Source organism: Hemicordylus capensis, chromosome 1 (genome assembly GCF_027244095.1).
Source record: "Hemicordylus capensis ecotype Gifberg chromosome 1, rHemCap1.1.pri, whole genome shotgun sequence".
NCBI lineage: Eukaryota > Metazoa > Chordata > Lepidosauria > Squamata > Cordylidae > Hemicordylus > Hemicordylus capensis.
The window spans coordinates 458115036-458136874 of NC_069657.1; the positions used below are offsets into that span (position 1 = coordinate 458115036).

The 21839-nt window shown below is 62.5% G+C and overlaps 1 protein-coding gene across 4 annotated transcripts; it reads left to right on the forward strand.

The window, feature by feature from the left end:
- Window positions 1-449: 449 nt before the first annotated feature.
- On the forward strand, window positions 450-21834 carry AGBL5 (AGBL carboxypeptidase 5). Of its 4 annotated transcripts, none has more exons than XM_053250782.1 (18): window positions 450-471; window positions 3349-3634; window positions 4115-4286; window positions 4466-4632; window positions 5174-5314; window positions 5812-5989; window positions 8755-8933; window positions 9303-9834; window positions 10581-10750; window positions 11252-11387; window positions 11891-12078; window positions 13584-13801; window positions 15980-16153; window positions 20011-20141; window positions 20345-20391; window positions 20544-20698; window positions 20823-20914; window positions 21108-21834. In XM_053250782.1, the coding sequence occupies exons 2-18, from the start codon at window positions 3411-3413 to the stop codon at window positions 21177-21179; spliced, it is 2976 nt and encodes a 991-aa protein (XP_053106757.1). In that variant the 5' UTR covers window positions 450-471; window positions 3349-3410; the 3' UTR covers window positions 21180-21834. The 4 variants fall into 4 exon arrangements, with proteins under 4 accessions (XP_053106757.1, XP_053106736.1, XP_053106764.1 ...); XM_053250761.1 differs by lacking the exon at window positions 450-471 and adding an exon at window positions 1091-1217; XM_053250771.1 differs by lacking the exon at window positions 450-471 and adding an exon at window positions 1138-1393.
- The last annotated feature ends 5 nt before the right edge of the window (window positions 21835-21839 follow it).

Here is a 21839-nt window from a genome sequence, read left to right on the forward strand (position 1 = left end):
CGCTTGGGTTGTGCTCTTACTTGGCGGTTGTGTGCGTGCCCGGAGCAGAGGCACCTGTGATGGGCAGGAAGCGGGTGCTGGGGTTTGAGGCAGTGCCCAGGCCAGCTGGCCTTCCCAAGCCCGCTTCCTGTTGCCACCCTCTTGCTGGAAACGAAGCAGGCTCCCTGCCTCTGCCCTCTTGGAGTCTGGGGGGCAATGGCCCAGCCGCACGAACAGGGAAGAACGGAGGGGCCCTGTTGGTGCTGCCAAGTTTCGGGCTGCAGCCAGGCCCTGCGCCGGCTCCCAACAAGGCTGTATATCTGAATAATGCTCGTCGAGCCTTTCCAGAGGGATGTGCTCCTGCCTCCACACGAGCTGCACGAAGGGGCAGAGCCCCGCAGCGGGGGGGGGGGGAGATGCTCCCGGCCAGGGCGGAGAAACGCGACCACGCACACCGGCCCGGGCTCCTTGCAGGAAGAGCGGGATAGAAAGGTAGTAAGTTTTTAAAAACTCCGAGCGCCCAGCCAGCTCTTCCATCCCAAAGCCCCGCGGACTCCTCCCCGCCTGGCCTGCAAAGAAGCAGGAGCTGCCGCTGGCCCTTGCGGGAGGGTGTGCGGGCGGCGCGGCAGCCCTGTCCCGGAGGAGGCGGGCCTGCACCACTGGGCGGCTTCGCCCGTCCCCCAGCCATGCCCTGCACTGCTGCTGCTGCCGCCCCGCCCCAGAGGAAGGAAGCAGGAGGAGAACGTGCGGCAGCCCGGAGGATCCGGCGGCAGCAGGCAGGCAGGCCGCAGCGGGGGGCGGGCCTGCATCGCACCGCGCCCCGGGGACATGCGAGCAGCCGCCGCCGCTCCATGGAGCCTCCGCGGACGAGGGCAGTCTACCGCTCTCCCCAACAACAACGCCGGCGCCCCGCCCTCCACCCAGCATGGTCGCGGAACTGGGGGCGGCGGCGGAATCAAACCCGAGCCGTGAAGCCCGCCGAGGCGGGCGTCGGCTCCGCCCTCCTCGGTTCCCATGGCGACCAAACGGTCGCGTCGCCATGGAGAGACGCAGCCAACCAATGGTGCGTCGCGTTGCTATAGAGAGGGCCAGCGGGCCAATAGCTAGCCGGATTGCTCCAGGGCGTGGGCCTCGCCCAATCGGGGGTCGCGATGTTGTTGCCCGGGTAGCCGGGCGAGGGTAGGGCTGGCCTGGCCCGGGGCCCCTCGCGGCGGCGGCGGCACTGGCGGGAGGCGCAGGTGGGTCTGCGGGGAGGCCGGAGCGGGTCGGGCGCGGCGACCCCCCGCCAAGTCGTTCGCGTGCGCGCCGCCAGGGCCGTATGCAAATTAGGGCCCGAGCCGGTGGCCCCGCCCACTCCCGCGAGCGAGGAAACACGGCGGGCGGCAGGGAACGCCTCCCGGCAGCCCCGCCCCAGGTAGACTGCCTCTGGAGAGGGAGGATCTATTTGGCTCCTGGCCGGCCGGCGCTGGCGCTCAGCCCCCGCCCCGCGGCCAGCAGCACCGTCGTCTGTGCGTGGACTCGGGGGCAGACGGGGAGCCGTCTCATTGAGGGGTTGCTTCTTTCCCTGTGTGAATCGCTCCGGGATATTTGGTTGAAGTCCTCACAAGCCGGGGGGTGCTCACTCAGAGAGGCTCCCTCCTCCTTTCCTCTCTCCCACCCCGCTCGGCAGCCGCACTGCCTGCAGGCTGGCCACGCGTCCGGTAGAGCTGCGCAGTTAACCACAGCAAAGGACTGCCCTGACTCTGCCATGCCCAGCCTGCGCGGGGGGGGGGCAGTGGGGGAGAGAGGAGCAGCCTGTTGAGCTGCTTCCTTGGAGGCTGTCTGCAGGGGGTGATGATGCCCAGTGGGGGGGAGGCCGCCTGCTGTGGCAGGGAGTGGACCTGCCCCCCCCCTTCGCCCTCCCTCACCCCGCTGGGGCTGCTGCTGTCAGGTTGTTTGGCTGACCAAGTTGGGAGGGAGGGGAGCTTGGCTTTCAGTCTCCGCTTGGGGCAGAAATGAATAGATCCCCCCAGCCATTACTTTTGCTAAGCAGGAAAGCGGCAGGCCCCTCCTTGGCCCTTCCCAGCCCCAGGACCAGAGTCCCCCCTTGCGATGGGGCTGCTGGAGCTGCCCCCGTCGTCTTCCCCGGGCAGCAGCGGCACCGTCCTCGGCCTGTGTCGGGCAGTGCAGCTGCGCTGGGGTGGCCACTTCCAGCCCCTCCCCACGTGGAAGCCGCCCTTTCCTCAGCTGCCGCCATGAGCCTTGTGCTGCCTGCCCAGATCCTCTTCGCGTAGGAGCGCTGTTGGGACAGGGAGCCACCCTTCGTTGGGGCTTGTTTTTCTGGGTAAAAACCGCTTGGAGAACTTGTGTTGAAACGCAGCGTGTATGTACATCATATCTGTAGTAGCAGCAGCAGCAGCAGCCGCCGCATGTGCTAGTACTGGAGCTCAGTGCAGACATTGTGTTGTACAGGGAGGACGGGGGTGGGGGGGGCAGGTGTCTGTGGCTGAATGACTGTAATGTCTCCTTTCATTCTGAAAGGGCACCTGGGGACAGGCCCTTCCCATGTGTGTTGCAGAGAATGTGCGGATAACTGCCCTTCTGTACAGATCTGTTCTGGGAACACTCTGCACTTACTGTGTGCGTCTGGAATGTGAATCGAGCTGCGCTCTGGGTGGGTTTCTGGACTTCCTTGGCCAGCAGCTGTGGCTGCCCTGGTCCCACTTGCTTCCAGAGCCCAGCCTGGTGGTGCTCGCCTTCAGCCCTGGCCTTGGCCAAAGTCCCGAGCAAGAGTAGCCAGCGGACCTGATGCCAGCGATGAGGCTCCTAGAGAGCAGGTGCCTCTTCAAAGAGGCCTCCCCTTTGGCCTGCCCACTTCGTTCTGCCCCAGCCCTCAAGTCACACAATGAGGATCTATGAGCAGCCTCCCTTCTGTGGGAAGAGTTTGTGTGTCTTTGTTGAAACACTCCACTGTGTTCTTTTGAATGATGCCCTTCAAGACAAGGAGGATCTGGGGCCCAGCGGGTTGCTTTTGGAGGCCGGGGGCAACCCAGCAGGTAATGGTCAAGGGTGGGGTCAGTGCATTTCTGCACATCCTAAGCAAGGTGGGATCCCATCAGCCCCTCCGGCACCCATGTCCATGCCCTTGGAATCAGCAGTGTCTGCCTTTTCCCAGGGTGGGTCTGATTGTGCTTTGGAGGGCCTTCAGGGGATGGCTTGTTTTTGCAGCACTTGGCATGCTCTCGAAGAACAGCTTACAAAGAAGGGGGGGGCAGACGAGAGCAGGAAGAGATGGATCTTCCGCAAGGTGGGGATGCTGGGTTTCCACCCCACATGGTGCTGGTGAGGAATTGTGGGTCCAGGGTGTGACTGTTCCCTTTTGCTCTGCAGGAGAGCCCTGGAGCAGCCTGCTGCAGAGGGGAGAATGAAAGTGCTCTGTTGTCGGCACGGTTATGATGGAGATCCGCTGCGGTGGCCTCATATTCAGCTCCAAGTTTGACTCAGGGAACTTGGCTCACGTGGAAAAGGTGGAGCACCAGGAGGGTGATGGCGACAGCCCTGGGAACGGGGGCAGCACTTCGGTGCTCTTTGGCAGCTCCCTCCCTGTGGCCGACTATGAATTTAACGTGTGGACCAAGCCGGACTGCGGAGACACGGAGTATGAGAACGGGAACAGGTGAAGTGGTGCTGAGGAAGGCAGGCAGGCAGGCAGGCACCGGTGCTCTGTCAGGCCCTGTGGGGAGCAGCTTGAGATGTGGCTGGGGAGGGAGCTGCCCCCCCCCCCCCCGTCTCCCTCGCACATATGTTAGGATTGGCGGCACAATCCTCTGTCAGTTGCTGCTGACTCACCGCTCCTCCAGGTGCTGTCCCTGTTCAGCTTGGGTCCAACAGAAGGCTGCCATCTGAGCTCACCCCTTCCCAGGGCTGAGGCTAGCCCCACGTCAAGGGAGCCTGGCTTGACTCCCGGCCTCTTGTGGCTGGCCTGGGCCCTCTGGCTCGCTGTCCCCGTGTCTCCCTTGGCTGGAGCTGGGGCAGTCCCCGTGGCGGGGTGGGGAAGCCCCGCAAAGGAGACTTGGTGAGCCTGGAGCCTCTGCCTGGCCTCGCTGGGCGACCAGATCCCGGCTAAGCCGCCTCTCCCTCCTTCCTGCCTCTCCAGATCCTGGTTTTACTTCAGCGTGAGGGGGGCAGTGCCAGGCAAGCTGATCAAGATCCACATTGTGAACATGAACAAGCAGACCAAGCTCTACGCTCAGGGGATGGCTCCCTTGGTCAAAACGGTGCCTGCCAGACCCCGCTGGGAGCGCGTCCGCGAGCGGCCTGCCTTCGAGGTATCCGTGTGGATGCTGGGTTGGCGCCTCGAGGGGTGGGCTTGCCTGCCCTGGGCTGCCTCCAAAAGCAGCAGCAGGCAGGGGCAGGGAGCAGCCCTGGCTCCAAGGGTCTGTGGCCTGCTGGCCTCCCTCAGGTGCAGGCCGGCTGGGGCTCACGGTGCTCCCGCCCTCTCCCCCAGATGGCGGAGGCCCAGTTTGTGCTGTCCTTCGTGCACCGCTTCCTGGACTGCCGCGGGGCCACCACCTACTTTGCCTTCTGCTACCCCTTTTCCTACTCCGAGTGCCAGGAGATGCTGGCCCACCTGGACGCCCACTTTGGGGAGTGCCGGCACCTCCTGCCGAGCAGGTGAGCCTGACTCTCAGCCCTCGGGCTGAGCATTCGTCCTCCGGCCCAGCTCTTCGCTTGTGCATCCCAGCAACACCCTGGGCGGGCGGGCGGGCGGTCTCGCAGGCCCAAGGGCGCGCTGCCCCGCCATTGGTCGGAGAGAGCCCAAGGCAGCTGCTTCCCGCAGGCAGGGCAGACCGCCTCGCTAGGCAAGCAGGGTCAAGCTACCTTGCATGCCGTGTTCCCTCTCAGAGGGATTCCCAGATGTGGTGGACTGCAACTCCCAGGACCCCCAGATGCCATGGCTTATGCATGGGGATTCTGGGAGGTGTAGTCCACCACATCTGGGACGCCTTCTGAGAGGGAAGCCTGCTTGCGTTCCTTAGAAGCAGCTCCTGCCCAGAAGAGTGGCTCTGTGGCGGTCAGGAAGCTGCCTTGGGCGGCTGAGCCCAAAGCTGGGTGGCGCTGGGAGCTTCTCCGTGGCAAGGTGGGGTGTCTGAGTTGCCTCAGGGAGGCTCTGACCTCACGTGGGCTTCCCTCTAACTCGTGCCTCCCTTTCTAGCCCCGTTAGTCGGAGGTCAGGCGCAGACCCTAGAAAGGCTGAGGGGAAGCCGCGCCCCACCGCCCCGCACCGCCCCCGGAAGTGCCCTCGAGGAGGACGCGCCAAGGGGAGGAAGGAGGAGGCCCTGCCCAGGGAGATGCCGTAAGTGACTGCTTTGCTCCCCTCCCAGGCCCCAGGGGTCCCGCCCTGGGCTGAAGGGAGGCTCCCGGTGCTGTCTTGAGGGCCCAGCCCTCTCCGCTCCCACTGCAAAGGCCGTTTGCTGTGACTCGGGGGGGGGGGGCTGCTTCTGATCTGCTGCCCCACCTGGCCCGGAAGGAAGAGCCAGGCTCCAGCAGCCTGGGCCCAGCAGGTTGCTCCGCTGCCGTTCTGCCTCGTAAGGCTCGCAGTTCTGTGGCCGTAAGGGAAGGCAGGCTGGACCTTCTGGCCCAAACGGCTCCTCCTTGGAAGGCTTGCGTGGAAGATGGGAGCCGAAGGGACTCCCGTGGGGAAAGAAGCTGGCCAGGGAGAAGCTGGCTGGGGACGCAGGGAGAGTCCTCTGGGGTGTTGCTGGCTGGGAGAGGAGCGGGCAGGTGACGGAGGCCGCTGGGAGAAGCTGCAAGCCTGTGCTGAGAGGGCCGGCCCCTTGTCTCTGCCTCCAGCTCCCTGGATTCAGTCTACTACCACCGGGAGCTGCTGTGCTACTCCCTGGACAGGCTCCGTGTGGATCTGCTGACCATCACATCCTTCCATGGCATGCAGGAAGAGCGGGAGGCCCGGCTGGAGAAGCTCTTCCCCGACAAGAACACGCCCCGACCACACCACTTTGTGGGAAAGAGAGTGAGTTGGGGTCCTGCCTGTCACAGGAGGCTGCTGGCCCACCCCGGAAGAATGGGTGGGGCGGGAGGGCGTCTGCCCTTGTTCTGCTTTCAGGGAGGTGTGCCGCTCAGGATCCCCTAAGCAGGGCGTTCTCTGCCTCGCGTCATCCAAAGCACCGTGTGGGAGCAGGGAGCAGCCATGTTTGTCTTGAGCACCAAGATCGTCCTCTGCTTTGATCCTGTTGATGGGGTTGTAACCAGGCGTATCGCTGCCATGAACAATGAAGCAGTGAAGTGGCCGGATTAGCAGATGACACAAAGCAATTTAGGGTAGGGCAGTGAAATCCAAAAGAGACTGTGAGGAGCTCCAAAAGGATCTCTCCAAACTGGGGGAGTGGGCAACAAAGTGGCAAATGCAGTTCAGTGTTGGCAAGTGTCAAGTGATGCACATTGGGATGAAAACCCCCAACTTCAAGTATACACTGATGGGATCTGAGCTGCTAGTGACTGACCAGCAGAGGGATCTTGGGGTCATGGTGGACAGCTCGTTGAAAGTGTCGACTCAATGTGTGGCAGCTGTGGAAAAAAAGGCCAGTTCCACGCTAGGGATCATTAGGAAGGAGATTTAAAGTAAAACGGCTAATATTACAATGCCCTTATACAAAACTACGGTGTGGCCACATTTGGAGTACTGTGTACAATTCTGGTCACCGTATCTTAAGTAGGATTTTATAGAACTGGGAAGGTGCAGAAGAGGGCAACCAAGATTAGGACATAGGAAACTGCCATATACTGAGTCAGACCATGGGTCTATCTAGCTCAGAATGGTCTTCACAGACTGGCAGCGGCTTCTCCAAGGTTGCAGGCAGGAATCTCTCTCAGCCCTATCTTGGAGAAGCCAGGGAGGGAACTTGAAACCTTCTGCTCTTCTCAGAGCGGCTCCATCCCCTGAGGGGAATATCTTGCAGTGCTCACACATCAAGTGTCCCATCTCCCATTCAGATGCAACCAGGGCAGACCCTGCTTAGCTATGGGGACAAGTCATGCTTGCTACCACAAGACCAGCTCTCCTCTCCTGATGATCAAGGGCCTGGAGCACCTTCCTTATGAGGCAAGGCTACAGCATATGTGGCTTTTTAGTTTTGAAAAGTGGCGACTATGGGGAGACATGATTGAGGTCTATACAGTTATGCATGGAGTAGAGAGAGTGAACAGAGAGAAATGTTTCTGCCTCTCTCGCAACACTAGAACCAGGGATCACCCCATGAAATGGAAGGTTGAGAAATTTAGGACTGACAAGAGGAAGTACTTTTTAACACAGTGCACAGTTAATCTATGGAATTCTCTGCTACAGGATGTGGTGATGGTCACTAGCTTGAATGGCTTTAAAGGGGGCTCAGGCAAATGCATGGAGGACCGGTCTTATCAATGGCTACTAGTCTGGTGGCAAAGGGCCACCTCCAGCCTCAGAGGCACGATGCCTCTCTTACCAGATGCAGGGGAGCAACAGCAGCAGGAGAGAGGGCCTGCCCCTCACCCCTTGCATCTTGTATGGGCATCTGGTGGGCCACTGTATGGCACAGGAGCCTGGACCTGAGAGGCTTCCTTGGGCCTGATCCAGCCGGGCTCTTCTCTGGATGTCCTTAATGAGGCCGGCCACGCCCTCCCGCCACCGCTGGCCTGCCTCCCTCCCTCCTTCCCTCTGCCAGGTCTGATGACGCCCCCATGCTTGCTCCTCTTCTCGCTGGGATGGGGCAGCGTGCTCACGCCAGCATGGGGTGTCCTGAGAGCACCTTGTGGCCTGGCAAAGGGAGGCCGGCTGGCTGGTGGGCAGCCAGGGGTAGGCTGGCTGTGAAAGCAGGGGCCCCAGGGCCGCTCTCAACATCTCTGCGCCACGGATGGCAGTGCCTTCCTTCCTGGCTTGTCCTTGCTGCCTGTTCTTCCGTTCTGAACTCTGCCGCCTCCTTGGTTTGCTCCTCTTTCCCTGCTGCTTTCTGCTCTGCACTGTCTCCTGGTTCCTCAGTGGGGTATCTAGTTGACCCTTCTGTGGGTTGTCTCAACGTGTTGATGTCCTCTGGCAGCTTTCCCCGTCTTCTCTTTCCTCCTCCTGATCGGCCTCTTGTCCTCCAGCTCTGTCTTTGAGGACTCAAGAAGAGCCTGGCTGCTGGAGCTCACCAAAGGCCCGTCAAGGCCAGCTCTCTGTTCCTTGCAGCGACCAGTCGGATGCTCCTGGGAGTCCGCAAAGGGGACGTTGCGCCCCCCCCCCCCCCCGCCAGCAGCTGGGAGTGAGGACGGGCAGCGCTCACTGGGAGAGCACCTGTTCTGTGCTGGGCTCTCCACGGCACCCCCAGGGTTGAGGCGCCACCAACTCGGACCCATCGGTGGATATGTGATGGTTTTGCCTGGATGTACTTTGTGGCCCGCTTCCTTAGACCGAAGCTCACTTTGCTATTTTCCCCATAAGGTTGTCTTGGTGTTTCAGTTAACCATACCGAGCATAGACTGGCAGGGTTATCTGTAGCTTAGGACAGGGGCGTTAATGCAGTCCCGCCTGTGACCTCCCGCTCCCCATGGTGCCATTTTGGGGCCCCTTCCCCTCTTTGGAGAGATCCTTTTGGAACTCTTCACGGGACACTTTCTGCCACCCCGCCTTCTCAGGGGTCATCTGCAGATGTGGCCCCCTCGTGGCTCACGCCATCACCAGGGGCCCGGCTCGGTGGGCCACGCGATGTGCCTGGAGCCAGAGAAGGTTGCCAGGAGTGTTCTCTCTGCTCCCCTCCCCTCCAGGTGTTCTTTCTCAGCAGCAGGGTGCACCCCGGAGAGACCCCCTCCAGCTTTGTTTTCAACGGCTTCCTGGAGTTCATCCTGCGGGAGGAGGACCCGCGGGCCCAGATGCTGAGGCGCATGTTTGTCTTTAAGCTCATCCCCATGTTGAATCCAGACGGGGTGTTACGGGGCCACTACCGGTGAGTGTTGCCTGCGGACAGCATCGGCCCAGCCTCACCTGGCAGGCGAGGGGAGTGACCCAGGCTGGCGGGGGCCTCCTGCTTGGTGCTGGCGCAGCTGGGGCTGAGCTGGTGGCACGGAGAGAGACCCACTCCTGGCGGGGCCCCTCCCTCCTCCTCCTCCTCCTCCTCGCCAGGAGTTCTGGGATCCTTGTGCCTCCCCAGGAATCCCCACCGGGGAGGGGGCTGCTCTTGCTCAGTCAGCAGCAAGCAGCAAGCAGCAGGCCTGGCCACAGCAGAGGGTTGACCAGACGGGGTTGCTCTCTAGGCAGCCCACAGCCCCCTTGGCCAGCCTGGCTCACCCCCGCTCCCCTGCCCTCCTTCCCACAGGACAGATGCCCGCGGCGTCAATCTGAACCGCCAGTATTTGAGCCCCGACGCGGAGCTGCACCCGGCTGTGTATGGGGCCAAGGCCGTCATGCTCTACCACCACGTCCACAGCCGCGTCCAGCCCGGCTCCCCCGACTGGCGGCCCCACGTCTCTCCCCTCGGCACCAAATCTACCAATCGGCGTGCATCACACAGCCATCCCCCACCTGTGGGGGGGGAGGAGGAGGAGGCCCCCCTGTCTAAGCTGGAGAAAGCCAACAACCTCCGCAACTGTGCGGGAGACCCCTGCCTCGCCCCATCTCAGGACCCCGAGCCCTTGGAGGCGCTGGGCAGCAAGGACCCGGATGTCTGGATCCTCTCCGAAGAGCCGACCTCCGAGTACTGCGAGCACGAAGCGGAGAGTCCCCCGCCCGTCCCAGAAGCCATCCCTGCCCATCAGAGCGGCCTGGCCTACTACGTGGACCTGCACGGCCACGCTTCCAAGCGCGGGTGCTTCATGTATGGGAACAACATCTCTGACGAGAACTACCAGGTGAGGGGGCCCGCTGGAGCCCAGCAGCCCGGTCTCGTACCACCGTCAGCTCAGGCACGTGCCCCTTCTGGCCCACTCGGGGGAGCGGTCCAGAGGCTGCTGGGAAAGGCGGGGTGCCGTTCGAGAAAGGCAGGCGAGCTCAGGCCAGGCGCTTTCTGCTGCGGGGTGCCCCTCTCGAGCAGCCCCCCTTCGCTTCCAGTGGCCCTCTGCGCCCCAGGCCTGGCAGCCATGTGGCCATGCAGTGTTGTGCAAGCTCCATTGTGTGCATGCGCAGCCTCCTTGGGCAGTGGGGCTGCCAGAAAGACGTTGGGGCGTTTATTTTTCGTTTCGTTTCGTTGCCACCCTTCGTCCTAAGACCCCAGGGTGGTTAATAACAAGAGGATGAAGACAGGAAAAAGGCAGCTTAATTTTTCCAAAGAACCAGGGGCACAGCTCATTGGCCCAAAGCCTGAACACAAAGGGCCATCTTCACCCAGCGCTGGCCAGCCAGCCATGGAACTGGTGGTGTTGGGCTGGAGCTGGTGGCCGGACATCCTGGTAGTGCTGGCGGTGGCTGCCTGGCCTGGGCGCTTGCTCTTCTTCCAGGCCTTTTCGGCAGAGCTTTGGGGCTTGAATGTCCTGGGCTGGCCCTGTGAGGCTGGAGAGAGAGAGAGGGAGAGAGAGAGAGAGACTGCCTCTGCAAGGCAGAAAGACACTGTCTCACTGCAGCCCCCCCCCCCCCCCCCGCTCTCTGCTTGGCCATGCAGGTTGAAAACATGCTCTTCCCTAAGCTCATCTCCTTGAACTCGGCTCACTTTGATTTCATGGGCTGCAACTTCTCGGAAAAGAACATGTATGCCAAAGACAAGCGGGATGGACAGTCCAAGGAGGGCAGTGGGCGTGTGGCCATCTACAAAGCCTCAGGCATCATTCACAGGTATGTGTCCTGACGTGATCCCGCCTCCTCCGCCGGGTCTTCAGCTGTGTGTGCCTTCTGCCCCACTCCCACACTGGCCAGGCAGCGTACAAGCCGTCTGGCAAAGGCTGCCCTGAAGACAGAGCTGCCTCTGCGCCGAGAAGGCCCGGGCAAGGGACCCCGAAGGAGAGCGGCGTTCTGCTGGAGGCGCCTTCGGAAGGGGCAAAGGCCACCCCTCCTGCTCCTCCCTCCCTGACTTCTCAGAAATGTGGCCAGCCCAGTCAGTTTGGACAGCAGCCCCCACAGGAGCAGAGGCAAAGCATCCGTGCGGGTGCTCCCATGCTGATTTCTGGGGTGGCCGCTGAGGGCTCCCGCTCTTCAGCCAAAAGCTCCTCCTCCTCCTCCTCCTCCTCCGGCTTCTCTTGGGCCGCATAGGCCTTTGGCTCCTGCCGCTTGGAGAAAGCCCCTCTCTTCCTTTCAGCAGCTGGGCTGCCCTAACGCCTCGGCCTTTGTGTCTCCTAGTTACACACTGGAGTGCAATTACAATACTGGGCGATCAGTGAACACCGTTCCGGCAGCCTGTCATGATAATGGGCGGGCAACCCCTCCGCCCCTCCCAGCGTTCCCCTCCAAATACACGGTGGAGCTGTTTGAGCAGGTATTGCGCTGCCTCTCTCCTCTTCCTCCCCCCCCCCCATTAGTAGCCTGGCTGTGTGCGAGTGCCGGTAGGCCCTCTGGGTGACGCAGTGGAGGGGAATGCTTTGAGCAGAGCTGTCCATTGTGGAGTGCCCACATCCTGGCCCCGGCCCCGCCTGCTTCAGCACCCCAGAGGAAAGCATCCATACAGTGGGGCTGTGGGGCTGGGCCCTTTGATCATCCCTGGGGTGGTGAGGGGAGCTGGTGGGTCTCCATGGGGAGCCTGGAGAAGGCTCTGCTGCTCTGGGTCTGTCCAGGGTTCCTGCCCCAGGGCGGCTGATTGTGGCAGCTGCTGGCTGAGGGCAAACTCCTCCAGGATGGCCTGGCCCGCTTGTGTCCCCCTTGCAGCTGCCACAGCCCAGGGCCTCCCTGTCCCCCCCCCCCCCGCAAGCGCAAGAGCGCTGCCCTGCCTGCAGAGCCTGTGTTCAGGCCGGTGACGGGGCGGTGCCCTCTTTCCACGCACAGGTGGGCAGGGCCCTGGCCATCGCAGCGCTGGACATGGCGGAATGCAACCCTTGGCCTCGGATCGTCCTCTCGGAACACAGCTGCCTTAGCAACCTGCGGGCCTGGATGCTCAAGCACGTGCGCAGCCTGCGGGGCGTGGGGGGCTGCTCCCGCAGGAAGGGCACCAGACTCCCCCCCAAAGGGGCCAAGTAAGAGGCTGGGCGCTGGTGGGAAGGGTCAGCTTGCTTAGCATGGCCGGGAAGAGCAGAGCAGGGTGGCTGGCTGCTTCCCTCTCTCTTCCTGTTCCGCAGCCTCCCCCTCCCCGAGGGGCTCTTGGTTTTGCTGCGAGAGATTTGTTTGCTTGTGTAGCCCACTCAGGTCCCGGGGCAAGCTGTTGTCAGACTCTGGGGCAAGGCCCTCCTGGGGCCCGTGTGGTTCCGGGCAAGATGACTCTGGAAGGTCAGCCCTCCCCATGGCCACCCGCTTTGGGAGGTGGGAGCCCGGGGAGAGCCGCTGCTCTGGTCTAGCGCTTGTGCCCTGGAAAGTGCCGGAGGGGCCTGGAGTAGCCCCCCAGACCCTCACGGACAGTAGGAGGCTGTACAAGCCGCCAGTGGGAATCTCAGCCCTGTCACCAGGGCTAACAGGCGGTGGTGGTGGTGGTGACAGAGGGCCCTCAGTGCCCAAGCCACATGACAGCAGCACCACTACCTATAGTTCTGGTCAAGGAGGACAGTGTAGGGCTGGAGAAGGTGCAGAAGAGACCAGGGGCCTGGAGCACCTTCCTTGTGAGGCAAGGCTGCACCACCTGGGGCTCTTTAGTTTGGGAAAGAGGCAACTGAGGGGAGACAGGACAGAGGTGTATAAAGTTATGCATGGAGTGGGGAGGGTGGGCAGAGAGAGAAGTTCTTCCGCCTCGCTCACAACACTAGGATTAGGGGTCATCCCATGAGATTGGGGGCCAGGAGATTTATGACCGCCAAATGGAAGTGCTCTTTCACACAACACATTGTTAATCTATGGAATTCCCTGCTATTGCCATGGGGTGTGGTGGTGGCCACCAGCTTGGATGGCTTTAAAAGGAGCTTGGACAACTTCATGGAGGACAGGTCTGTCAATGGCTGCGGGCCACCTCCGAGGCCCGAGGCCTCTCACGACCAGACGCAGGAGAGGGGGCTTGCCCACCCCGGAGGAATCTGGTGGGCCACTCTGGGATACAGGATGCTGGACTAGATGGGCCTTCTTGGGCCTGATCCAGCAGCAGGGCTATGCTTATGTTCCTACCAAGATGGCAGGCCCTTACCGCCGTGGGTGTATGATCTAGAAAGCAGACATGGGGGAGACGGCAGAGGAGGCGGTGGGAGGGGGGAGGGGGGGGAACGGAAGAAGATCTGATGATGTCAGTCCAGTGTCCTGTAGGTGCTGAGGACCAAGGCATTGTGCCAAAGGCTTCACAGGGAAGCCGGTGGGCTTCTCAGAGGCATCTGGTGGGCCACTGTGTGAAATGGGATGCTGGACTAGGTAGGCCTTCTTGGGCCTGATCCCGCAGGGCTCTTCTTGTGGGGTGGAGTAGGGTTAGGGGAGGCCTCCCAGCCCAGGCACCCCGCGTGAGCGAGAAGGCCTGCAAAGAAGACCTCCTCCTGCCCGAAGCGGAAGGCTCGGGGGTGGCCGGCCCAGCTGCTGACACGCTCTCCTTCCTCCCTCCCGCCTCCCTCAGCGGGCTCTCGGCCTCCAGCTCGGAGAACTCCCTCTGCCGGGCCAGGAGCTTCAGCAACGGGAGCAGCAGCAGCAGCAGCTGCCAGCAGGCCTCCTCCTCCCCCCACGCCAAGACCTCGCCCAGCTTTGCCATCAGCTGCTCCCATCCGGCTGCTGCCTCGGGGGGCCTGGGCCAGAGCCCTCAGAGAGGAGCCTCACGAGTGCTGGCACTCATGCGAGGTAAGGAGGCTGGCGCGTCTCTGCCAGGAGTGATCCGCTGGGCCTGGGAGTGCATCTGCTGCCGGAAGCAGCAGCAGCAGCCTTAGCCTTGAAAGAACATGCCCGCCCCCCGCCCCCCATGAAATAAAATGCTCTGCCACAGAGCCCTAGCCCCTCCTCGTGGTGGAAGGCGCCCCTCTGTTGGCCTCAGCCCCCTCGCTTTCTGACCCTCGCGAGAATAATAATAATAATGATGATAATTCAATTTCTATACCGCCCTTCCAAAAATGGCTGAGGGCGGTTTACACAGAGAAATAACAAACAAATAAGATGGCTCCCTGTCCCCAAAGTGGGGCTCACAGACACGAGATCAACACCAGCAAGAGTCACTGGAGGGATGCTGTGCTGGGGGTGGAAGGGGCCAGTTGCTCTCCCCCTGCTCAGTCAAGAGAATCACCACGTTGAAAGGCGCCTCGTTGCCCAGTGAGCAGCGGCCTTGCTGCCGAGGACCTGGCTGGTGGCCCACCTGTCTGTCTGTGAGGCTCCTTGGAGGGCAGCAGCCAGGCATCCATCTGGGAGGAGGGCTTCTGGTGTCCCCACAAGGACGGCTGCTCCCACTCCCAGTTAGCCCCCCTCCCAGGAGCTCAAGGCAGCATCTGTGGGCTTGGGCCACTTGATCCCCACAAGGGCCCTGTGGGGTGGGGTGGGCTCAGCAGCAGCCACTCGCTCCTTGTCTTTATCTCATAGTAGGAGCTGCTTTCCACCTTGTGGCCTTTAGAAAGAGCACACCATGAAAGACACCCTTGGTGCAGTGAGGTGCTTCCAGAAGGCATTCCGCTCCCTGCTGCAAGAGAGCTGCTCACCCCCTGAGGCACCTGGGAAGCTGCATTCGGCTGAGTCAGGGCGTTGGTCCATCTGGCTCAGGACTGTCTGCACGGGCTGGCAGCAGCTCTCCAGGGTTCCAGGCAGGAGTCCTTCCCAGTCCTCCCTGGAGATGCAGCCGCCGCCGCCAGGGCTTGAACCTGGGCCCGCCTGCCTGCCTGCCTGCCAAGCAGATGCTGCCCCCCCGAGCCCACCCCCTCCACGGTGCCTCAGCTGGCACTCTCTCTGCTGGAGGGGCCGTGCCCCTCACAGTCCAGGGGGCCCCTCTGCTGTCCCTCGCAGCCGCCTTCAAGGCCAAGGCCGAGCCTTGGTCCGCCCAGCCCGGGGCTGCCTGCTGCTCCGACTGGCAGCTGCTGAGCTCTCAGTCGGTTGATGGGCTGCGGGCACCGTGCCTCCTGCGCAGGAGGGGCGTGATGGGGCCGTGGAAGGCCCTTCCCAGGCCAGAGGCGGAGGCCCCGGGCTGGGCATTGCTGGACGGGAAGGGTCAGGCATGGAGCCCCGCTGCCGCTGCCGCTTCGGCATCTCTGGGCAGACGGGAGCCCTCTCGCACATGCTCCCCCTTGAGCCCAGCCCGGCTGCTGGCTTGGCCCCACGTCACGGGTCCCACCCTTGCCTTTCGAGCCCAGCAACTTGCTGGGCAGGGGGCGAGGGGGGCGGCAGTTCTCTGTCTCGTCACCCCCCCACACACGCCCCGCCATCCCCACAAGTGCTGCTGCCTGTCCTGGTCAGATTGCCATGGGCGAGTGCACGGTCCGGGCATTTCAGCCAGGCAGCCGGGGGTCCCAGCCCGGCTCCAGTGTGTGGCAGGACCCCCCGCTGTGCTCGAGCTCCAGGCGCCGGCCTGTGCTGGGAGAGGAGGGCACCGCGGGCGCCGGCTTCCCTCCTCCTCCCTGGAGACCACCGAGCTGGGCAGGGGGAGGCAATTCTCTCTCTCCTCACCCCTTCCCTTCTCCTGGGCCCTGGCTGGGCTGCTCTGGGCCAGGGGAGGGGGAGCCTTGATGGCCGGCAGGCCCCTTTCCACCCTCGGGTGGAGGTGCACAGACCTTGTACGGGCCTTCAGACAGCTCCGGACACTGGGGGCAGCTCAGAGGTTGCCACTTAAGGGCGGGGGGGGATACCCCCCCTCCCGCCGCTCCCCCCCCCCACTGGCGCTCCTTCCCAGTAAAAGCCTCCAGGGGGCAGCATGCCTCCCTACTGCTCCTTCCAGGCAGGCGACAGGCGCAGCTGGGACTCCCAGCCAAGGACAGGGAAGGGGTGAGTGCCCCCTCCTCCTCCTCCTCCTCAGCGCCCCTTGTGCCCCTCTTCCCTTCTGCGCAGAGCCTCCCGTCCAGGAGAAGCGGCGCCACCAGCACCAGCCTTTGCTGCGAGCAGCAGTGGGCAGCCTCCAGGGGCCCCCGCCGCTCCCCCCCACTCCTCGGACCACCACGACTCACCTCCAGCTGCCTGCCAGCCTGGGCCCCTGCTCCCTCCCAGCCACCCTCAACAGCACAGGTGGGTATGCCCGCCTGCTCCCCATCGCAGCAAGCCCAGGGCAAGGAGGGTCCGCTCGCAGTCGTGGGCCAAGGGGGCCGGTTGGGCCGGGGCTGGTAACTGGCCGAAGGACAGGAGGCAGCAGAGGGGAGGGAGAGATGGGCCGTTTCCCCAATGGAGGGGAGTCACAGTTGTGCTCCCCCCCCCCCCGAGACTCTGTATTGCGACCTGTGCCTGTCAGTGTATTCAAAAATGCCCTAGAAATTGGGGCAAGCAGCAAGGAGGCTGAATTTGCCGAGGACACTAAACGGGGGTAGTGAAATCCAAAATATATGACATGATGAGGAGCTCCAAACGGGGCAGCAAAATGAGCTTTGTGTAAGGTGATGCACATTGGGGGCCACCCCCCCTCCCCCCAGCTTCACCGTGATGGGGCTTGAGTTGTCAGTGACTGACCAGGAGAGGGATCTTGGGGCTGGGGAGGTCTGCTCCCTGGAGGTGGCCGCAATGGTGTGCAGCAGCAGCAGCAGCAGCAGGGGAAATGGCCAGCTCCAGGCTCATTGGGATCACTAGGAAGGGGATGGGAAATAAAAATGCTACTGTTAGAATGCCTTGATACAAATCTATGGGGCAGTCACACTTGAAGTAATCGTACAGTTCTGGTCACTGTATTTCAAAAAGGATATTTCAAAACTGGAGAAAGTGTAGAAGAGGGCAACCAAAATGATCAGGGGCCCAGGTCACCTTCCTTACAGTGTAAGGCTAAACCACTGGGGGCTTCTTAGTTTAAGTTTAGGGGGGAGAGCAACTAAGGGGAGACACCAGCAATTTATAAAATTATGCATAATATGCAGAGTAGATCGAGAGAAACATTCCTCCCTCTCACGTAACACTAGAACCAGGGCTCATCCCATGAAACTGATGATCAGGAAATCTAGGACCAACAAAAGGAAGTACTTTTTCACACAGCACACAATTAACCTGTGGAATTCTCTGCCACAGGATGTGGTGATGGCCAACTAGCTTGGGTGGCTTTAGCAGATTCATGGAGGACAAGTCTGTCTGTCAATGGCTTCTGGTTTGCTGGCTGGAGGCAGCCTCCCAGCTGGCAGGCAGGCAGGCAGGCAGGAGGTCTCTGAATACCAACTGCAGGAGATTCAGGAGGGGTCTGCCCTCAGCTCTTGCCTGTGGGCTTCTTGGGGGCAGCTGGTGGGCCAGTGTGTGAAACAGGGTGCTGGTCTAGAGGGCCTGATCCAGCAGGGCTCTTCTTATGTGGGTGGGGTAGTGCTGTCCCTTCTGGTTCTGAGTTGCCCTCAGTGCCTGTTAGGTAGCCACAGCAGAGGTCTGTGGCAACTGACAGGCAGAAGTCCCCTCTCACCATTCAAGAAAGCATGTCTCGCGCCTCCCACGGCTAAGAGAAGCAGGTGCTGGTGTTTGCAGAGTCCTCTCAAGAGACTTCCTTGGTGACTGAAATAGTAGGTCAGGCGATGATCATTTTTAAAGAAATCAAGGAGCTGAGGCCACCTGGCGTGTGTGTTGGGCTGTCTTGGTCACGGTCACGGTCAAGCCTTCAGAATCCCCCCAGGGCCAAGCAAAACTCTGGGAAAGCTGCGGCTGCTTCTTCCACTGCTGGAATCCTAGAATGTCTGAGCTGGGAGGTGGCTTCGCCTCACTCCCTGCGGCAAGGCAAGCCTGGCTCACCAGCTGTGGCTGAACTACACCTCCCATCACCCCCAGCCACAATGTATTGCTGCAGCTGGGGATGATGGGCATTGTAGTTCGACCATTGGTTGTCCAGCCTCACTGGGGCGAGCTCCCCACTGCATGCGACAGGCTCTGGGCCTGACCCAGCTGGGCTGCTCTGAGGCCGCTTTGGAGAGCACAACTTGGGCCCTCCTGCAGAAGCTGGACTACAACTCCCATCATCCCTGGCTCCTGGGAATGGGGGGAGGCACCAGCCAAGCAGACCTTGAGGGCTGGCGCGGCGCAGTCCAGACCTAGCCTGAATCGGCTGCCTTTGCCTCCTGGGACCCCACTGGCTCCCAGCCCTGTGCTCAGGCCCAAGAGAGAACAGGCCCCCTTCTCTGGCCCCTGGAAGGCAGGGCTGCCCCCACCCGCCTCAGGCTGGCTGTGACCCCCTCCTCCCAGCACCTGGTCTCCCTTTGCCTCCTGGGGCCCCACTGGCTCCAGCACTGCAGGCTGCTGCAGCAGCTCCTACAGGCCAGCAGCACTAGTGGATGTCGACTCCTGTGGGTGTCTCTGGTAGACTACAGGAGGGGTCGACCATGGCCACCTCCTAGATTGCTGTCGCTGCTGCCCGAGATAGTAGCAGCAGGATTCGAACTGGCAACCTTCAGCTTGGCCGTCAAGATTTCCTGCAAGCATTACATTGCCATGCTGTGTATTCTTAGCAGTCTGCACCGCGCCCTGGTGCAACTGGCATTGGAAGCCACAGCAGCGCAAAACACCCTGGGAACACTGTGCAGGATGGCAGCCTCTGCTGATGCTGCTCAAGATGGTGTTGGCTGCTTCTGCTGTTGCCGCACGCTGCTGGCTCATGGACCATTTGCTGTCCACAAAGAGACTGAGCACCCTCCCAGGACAGGAGGAGAGCTGGTCTGGTGGTAGCAAGCATGACTTGTCCCCTTAGCTAAGCAGGGTCTGCCCTGGTTGCACTTGAATGGGAGACTAGAAGTGTGAGCACTGCAAGAGATTCCCCTCAGCAGGGGATGAAGCCGCTCTGGGAAGAGCATCTACAGGTTCCAAGTCCCCTCCCTGGCTTCTCCAAGATAGGGCTGAGAGAGATTCCTGCCTGCAACGTGGGAGAAGCCGCTGCCAGTCTGTGAAGACAATACTGAGCGAGGTAGACCAATGGTCTGACTCAGTCTATGGCAGCTTCCTCTGTCCCTATGATATTTAGCATGAACCTGTAACCTGGTTAGTCCTCATTGACTTCCCTCTTTGTGTTGGATGGCAGAAGGCAGGTCCTGCCTCTCCAAGCTGGTGGCGGCGGCGGCAGCAGCTCCCCCCAGCCCCTCCCTCCCTCTGGGGCTGGGCTTTGTGGGGTGCCTTTGGAGTGACCCTGGTTGGGAGTGGAGGCCATGCAGCGGCTCAGCAAGCTCCCCAGTGCTGGTGAGAGAGAGGCCTTCCTTCCTCCGGGCACTGCAGCAGAGGCTGGGGCCCAACCCTGGCTCTAAAACCGTGGCCAGCCAGCACAGCAGGATGCCCTTGTCCTGGCCCGCGTGCTGAAGAGGTTGCCTGCCAGTTTTGCAGGGCGGCCTCCTGCACAAGCCGCTGGGCGCCAAGCAGGGTCGAGGCCGGGGTGCTCACGCTTGCTCCTTCTTTCCGAAGAGCCTTGGAATATGGTGGCCATCATGCAGAGGAGATGCAGTCACAGGCGGCAGCAGCAGCAGCAGCAGCTTCCATCCTGCCCTCCCCCGCCCAGCGCACAGCCTTTTCCCCACCAAGCTATCCATTTCTCTTGGGGGGTGGACATCCCCGTAGGAGGGCAAACCATACAGATGCCTGTCCTAGATGGGGAATCCGGACGCCCCTTGCCCGGCCTGGCTGGCACTTCTCCTCCTGCTGCTGCTGCCTCTGGATCCCGGGAGTGAGTGGCTGCAGCCTTGGCCTTCCAGGGACACAGAGGGCTCCTGGGAAGCGCTTGTGGCGCCACCTGGGCCTCCCCGCCCGCTTGTCACACTTCCGGCAGATGCCAGCAGGGCAGGCAGAGGGAGCCAAGGCGTCCCCCCCCCAGGCTGGCCAGCGCTGCTTTTGTGCTGCTGTGGGGCAAGGCAGGGGGCCACCGGCCAGTCCCAGCAGGCAGGGCTCTGCCGCCTCCTCCCCACGGCCACTGGCCTCTCTCCTTGCTCACGCAGGGCCAAGCTGCAGCAGGCTGCTTGCTGCTACCAAGGCTGGCACGGGAGCAGCTGCCTGCCGTGGACAGGAGGCACAGCGCCCCCGAGAAGAGCTCCAGCCCCCTCCACCTTGTGGCCTGGCGCTGCTGCAGGTAAAGGGGGGGGCGGGTGAGGGGAATTGGGCTTGCTGGGGAGCGGAAGCCCAGGAGCTGGCTCGGGGCCCTGGTCGGAAGGCTGGCAGAGTTGCTGCACCCTTGCCTGCCTGCCTGCCTGCCGCAGGAGCCCCGGCAGAGTCTCCCCACTCAGGCCTTGGCTGCCCGGGGCCCTCCTGATTTCTTCTTCTTCTTCGGTGCAGAATCTCTCAAGGCACCTGGCCACAGAAAAGCTATCGGAGCCCCTCAGGTAAAGCTGCCTGGGGAGGGCAGATGCTGGCGGGGGGTGGGGAGAGCCTGCTGCAGGATCAAGCACACCCAGCAGCCTCTGCCCCCTGGGAAGCATCCTGGCCCCACAAGGAGGCTGGGGTGTAGCGCCTTCTCGCCCTGCTCTCCCTGCAGCCTGGGCATGCTGGTGCCTCGGCCCAGCCGGATCCCCATCCGCAGGAGAGCGGCCGCCCAGCACCTGCTCCGGCTGCACAGCGGCAGCGATGGCTCTTCCCTCAGGGTGTGGAAATACTCCGCCTCGCAGCTGCCAGTGCAGAGCTCCTTGCCAGGTAGGCTGCTCGGGGGGGGGGGGGGGGCTGCGCGTGGGAGCCGCTCTGGCCCTCGCATCCCCGGGGGCAGAGGGCGCCAGCAGGCCCTGCCCCACCCAGCCCTCCCTCTCTCCGTCTCCTGCAGAGTTCCCTCTGGAAGTGCCGGAGCTGACGGTGCCAGGTGCGAGGGAAGACCCGCTTTTTCTGTGCAACACTCCCAAGGTTTTGCTGGACGAGGTATGGGGGAGGCCTGCCAGGCTAGCTGCTGCCGCCAGAGCCCGTCTCTGCAGGCACTGCCCCCCCCTCGAGCCCCTGCCCCCGGGGCAGAAGAAGCCGCCGCAGCGCAGCCAGCGGGGCGTGGGCAGTGCCCCCCCTCCCCCTTGAGGCTGTGGGGCCACCCAGCCCTCTGAAGCCGCTCTCTCTGTTGCAGCATCTCCCGGGGCGAGCCGAGTCCCCCCAGCTCACCTACCACAAGATCCTGTCTTTCTGCACTGAGGCCTGACGTCCCGGGGGGGGCCCTGCGGCAGCAGCAGGCCTGTTCCAGCACCTCAGACGCCTCCCCCCCTCCCCACGCCAGGTGGGAGAGGCCTCTGGAGACCCCTTTCCTGCTGGCTCCTGGCAAGTTCCCAGCCCGCCTCTCCCCCCGCGCCTGCCCCTGCCCCTTCAAGCCAAAGCTGCTCTTTGGGCCACAGCAGCCACTGGTGCTGGCTCTGGGCCGCCGCCCCCAATTCCGGGACCCCACCCCACACTCTGCTTGCAGCCCGCTGCACAAGACCCCTTAGGCCTGCCGGGAAAGGGCTGCTCCAGCTGTGTGGCTCCAGTGGTCCCCCGCCCTCCGCCAGGACGTGTCCGCCACACACCCCTGTAGCACACAGGCAGACCCGAAGAACCTCATCAAGAGTGTGTGCATGTGTGGCGAGTGCCATGCGACCAGCCCTTCCCCGCCACCTCCGCCTCAACCAACAGGCGGCATCTGGAGTCTCTTGGAAAGGCGGATTCCCAGCCAGCCTGGCCCCCGCCCAGTCCCACAGGCAGGGGCACCCATGGGGCCCCTTCTGCAGCTGTACATAGTCGGTTCCTGGGTTGGAAGCTATTTTTTGAAATGAGGTGGTCTTGTAATGTTTCTATTAATAAATTTTGTTTGGCAAAAAAAGAGAGCGAG

Coding starts and splice junctions, on each gene's coding strand:
- AGBL5 (XM_053250782.1), top strand. CDS start 3,411: ATGATGGAGATCCGCTGCGGTGGCCTCATATTCAGCTCCAAGTTTGAC. Junction 20,142..20,344: donor GTGGCCTGGCGCTGCTGCAG/GTAAAGGGGGGG, acceptor TCTTCGGTGCAG/AATCTCTCAAGGCACCTGGC. Junction 20,699..20,822: donor AGTGCAGAGCTCCTTGCCAG/GTAGGCTGCTCG, acceptor CGTCTCCTGCAG/AGTTCCCTCTGGAAGTGCCG.